General features: G+C 44.3%; 1 protein-coding gene across 1 annotated transcript; it reads left to right on the forward strand.

Moving 5' to 3' along the window:
• Positions 1-491: 491 nt before the first annotated feature.
• ELFN2 (extracellular leucine rich repeat and fibronectin type III domain containing 2) lies at positions 492-3,113 on the forward strand (the record flags this gene model as incomplete). Its single annotated transcript, XM_083365341.1, has 1 exon — positions 492-3,113. The coding sequence occupies one exon, from the start codon at positions 492-494 to the stop codon at positions 2,901-2,903; it is 2,412 nt and encodes an 803-aa protein (XP_083221467.1). The 3' UTR covers positions 2,904-3,113.
• Positions 3,114-4,358: the final 1,245 nt, after the last annotated feature.

Below are 4,358 nucleotides of genomic sequence, written 5' to 3' on the forward strand. Positions count from 1 at the left end.
CCCTACTTTCTTACTTTCTTTTTAACAAATTTGATGTGAACTTCTGAAGCACTTTGAAGAAGGACTGTGAGAGAAAGTGAAGGAAGCAACTGCATCCAGCCAGTAATGTTCCTGACACCAGGGCAGCCCTGCCTTGAACATTTAATCACATCATGCTGTTTTTGAAAGGAGGGTATAGAGGAATCGGACAAAGAAGATTTGTTGTTGATTATTTGGCTTTTGTTTGGTTTTGAGAATATACTCACACACAAATATATTTTTCCTCTTGGAGTTCAGCATTCAACCTGATTGACCTCAAGAGCCAATTCCATTTCATTTCCATCTCTCTATGAGACCAGGCACATAAGATGATAGTGACATCAAACAGAAGTGGGGTGTTTATGCCCGTCATTTGTTAAACTTCAAGGACATTTGTTGCTGTTTTAATTTTTTCTCTTAATTTTGGCTGTGAGTTTGCTCCTTTTTGCCTATAGGGGGCACTGTAGCCCACCATGCTCCGTCTGGGATTCTGGGTGGCCACCCTGCTCTCTATTTTTGCTCCTGTGATAGTCCACTGTGACTGTTGGCTGATCGAAGGAGACAAAGGCTATGTGTGGCTTGCTATCTGCAGTCAGAATCAACCACCCTATGAAACCATTCCCCAGCATATCAATAGCACTGTGCATGACCTGCGGCTGAATGAGAACAAACTTAAGGTGGTGCTCTACTCCTCTCTGAACCGCTTTGGTAATTTGACAGATCTGAATCTAACAAAAAATGAGATTTCCTACATTGAGGATGGAGCTTTCATGGGCCAAACAAATTTGCAGGTGCTGCAGCTGGGCTACAATAAGCTCACCAATCTGACTGAGGGTATGCTGCGTGGCATGGGCCGGCTTCAGTTCCTCTTTGTGCAGCACAATCTGATAGAGGTGGTTACTCCCAGTGCTTTCATGGAATGCCCTAGCCTCATCAGTATTGACCTATCTTCCAATCGTCTCAGTCGGCTAGATGGAAGCACCTTCACCAGCTTGAACAACCTAATGGTATGTGAGCTAGCTGGGAATCCCTTCAACTGTGACTGCAACCTCTATGGTTTCCTCATGTGGTTGGTAGCTTTCAACAATGTCACAAAAAACTATGATCGCCTGCAGTGTGAGACTCCCCGAGAGTTTGCTGGTTATCCGCTTCTGATGCCTCGGCCACACCACAGCCGCAATGCTATCACCATTTTCAAGTCAATGTGTGGGGATGGAACCTTTCCACCCATCTCCAGGATCAGACCTACACAATTCATAACAGATCCTCAAAGGGATCCAGATGACAATGCTGAAAACTCAGGCATTAGCCCAGGGGACTTCCTCTCCGTTGAACCTCCAGCGTCTTCCACCACTGATTCTTCCTCTAACCCAAGCATAAAGCTCCAGCAGGTATCCATCAACTCAGCGGCTTTAGTGGTGACCATTCCATTTCCTTTTAGCAAGATGTATGTTCTGGTTCAGTACAATAACAGCTATATATCTGATGTAATGACTCTAAAGAAGAAGAAGGAATCAGTCACTCTCACCCACTTGAAGGCTCACACAGATTATACATTCTGTGTTGCTTCAATCCGCAACTCCAAACGTTATAACCACACTTGCCTCTCCTTTGCCACAAGGAGTAAAGGGAGGGAAGAGCCAATACCAAGTACATCCACCACTACCCACTATATCATGACCATATTAGGCTGCCTTTTTGGTATGGTTATTATCCTTGGCATTGTCTATTATTGCTTGAGGAAGCGTAGGATGAAAGAGGAAAAACAAAAATCTCTCAATGTCAAGAAAACTATTTTGGAGATGCGCTATGGTTCAGATATTGATACCAGTTCAATTGTACATCCATCACAGAAATTGGGAGAACCACCAGTCATCCCTGTCTCACGGATGTCCTCTCTTCCATCCATGATTGGAGAGAAGATACCTTCATCCAAATCTATGGAAACTGGCATGGAAACTCCCAAGGTCACCACAAAAGGCAATTACATTGAGGTTAGGACCGGTGGTGGGGATGGGCTGGACAGGTCACAGAGGGATGATGATCTGCATGAACTGGATAATGGCCAAGGTTCAGCAGCTGAAATCTCAACAATTGCCAAGGAAGTAGACAAAGTGAATCAGATAATCAACAATTGTATTGATGCCCTGAAGCTGGACTCAGCTTCCTTCTTGGGAGGAGGGGGTGGTGTTGATTCTGACATGGCTTTTGAATGCCAGTCCATACCAGCCAGTTCTTCTGCTGGGATGGAGCGACCAAGTTTTCTCTCTCCACCATATAAGGAGAGTTCCCACCATCCCCTGCAGCGCCAGCTTAGTGCAGATGCTGCTGTGACAAGAAAAACCTGCAGTGTCTCATCCAGTGGCTCCATCAAAAGTGCTAAGGTTTTCAGTCTTGATGTACCTGATCATCCTCCTTTGAGCAAAGCAGATTCCAAGTACATCGAGAAAGGAAGTCCACTCAACAGTCCTTTGGATCATCTTCCCCTTGTGTCCCCAGGTGCCATACACCACTTGGAAGTGAAACCTTACCACTGCAGTGAACACCGGCATTCCTTTCCAGCCCTCTACTATGAAGAGAGTGGTGACACTTTAAGCCAACGGGTGTCCTTTCTTAAGCCACTCTCCCGTTCCAAGCGGGACTCTACATATTCTCAGCTCTCACCTAGACACTACTTCTCGGGCTATTCCTCCAGTCCAGAGTACTCTTCCGAGAGCACCCATAAGATCTGGGAGCGTTTCCGACCTTACAAGAAGCACCACCGAGAGGAGGTCTATATGGCAGCTGGTCATGCCCTGAGAAAGAAAGTCCAGTTTGCCAAGGATGAAGATCTGCATGATATCTTGGATTATTGGAAAGGTGTATCTGCTCAACAAAAGTTGTGACTCTCTCATTAAAAGGAAGATAAATCGACTGTACAACAAATTAATGCCCTCCCCCACCTGACTGTGGGAAAAAAAAATCTGACAGAAGAAACAGACCATTTCTTAAAGTTTACAAAAAAAAACCACAGGAAAAAAACCCCCAAGTGAAATGAGGTGTCTCTATTGTGTTACAGGGACCACTGTTACTCCTTCAGATGGTGGGGAGGAGACTTTTCCTTTTATTCTATGGTGAAGAGAAGGGGATGACTGGACTTGTAGGTAGCAGAGGCAGGAGGTGAGGGATGCTTACCAGGCATAGACTAAGACACTAACCATCACATTTTGGTTACTTTTATTTTGTTCCACAAAAGGAAGTGATTTTACTCATTTCGTGACAAAGGTGAGGAGGAGAGTGATCACTCTGCTTCTATATCCTTTCTTTTCTTTACTGTGCTTGCCAGGATTCTTTCAAACGATGCTCAAGTGCATGGGAGATAGTTTTCTGTGAGATGTTCACATAAAGCTGGAGTAGCATTTCAGTCACCTAATTTTGTGTCGGGGGGGGGGGGCATTTGTGTAGCAAATGTGCATTCAGCCCTCTCCTGCGAGTAGGCATGTTTGACCTCTGGGAAAAGTCTATATGCTCTCAATGTGGATAGACCACTGAAATATTACCTCGGCTGCATTGATCGTGGAATAGGTTGAATCCAGACTTAGTCATGATGGAGCAGACCAAGTGAATATATTTGAGGCGTGACTATATTGGGAGTCAAGTCACTGATGCACATGCACTTATGGCAACATTTAAAAGATCCCAAAGTCAAGTCAAAGATGTAACACACATTAAGGTTTCACTCAGGATCTTCTGTGCTCCCTATTCCATCAATCTTTGTTGAGATTTGTGCATGCAAAAGCAAGAACAACATCTAAAGCTTTCTTTGCCTATCCTCACATGCTCAGGATTGTCAATTAATGTAGGCTGATGCAGGATATAATTTTCCTTTATTGGGGAAAGAATTATGAGATGAAGCAGATATATTACAGAGTCTCTGTATTTTTTGTACTCTTCATTGTTTGTCAGGAAGGGAGAGGTATCCCCACATTTCAGTAGAATTTCAGTTGTCTTCCAAGAAAAGTGAATTGTACAGTCTGGCCCTGATCAAGAGGGGATGCCAAAATAAGAGCTTGAGTAGCTGCAATCCCTCTAGAATCTCAAGGAGTTCTAACTCCAAACAAACCTCAGCATATGGACTTGGGGGATAGCACACAACTCCTTCCCAAGATATACTGTGCTCCCTTACAGGGCTGAGTTCATCTTGGCTGTTTCACTGAAAATAACTGGCTGTGATCCATGACATTCCATGAAGAAAACATTACACCTCAATGCCAGAATTGGACCTATGTGGTAACAAGATTGAAAACAATAGAATGCTGCAGAGGCTGGGAGGATACAGCTTAGGGTGATCTTGCAACAGA

The sequence above is a fragment of the Vipera ursinii genome (assembly GCF_947247035.1).
Source record: "Vipera ursinii genome assembly, chromosome: 6".
Lineage (NCBI taxonomy): Eukaryota > Metazoa > Chordata > Lepidosauria > Squamata > Viperidae > Vipera > Vipera ursinii.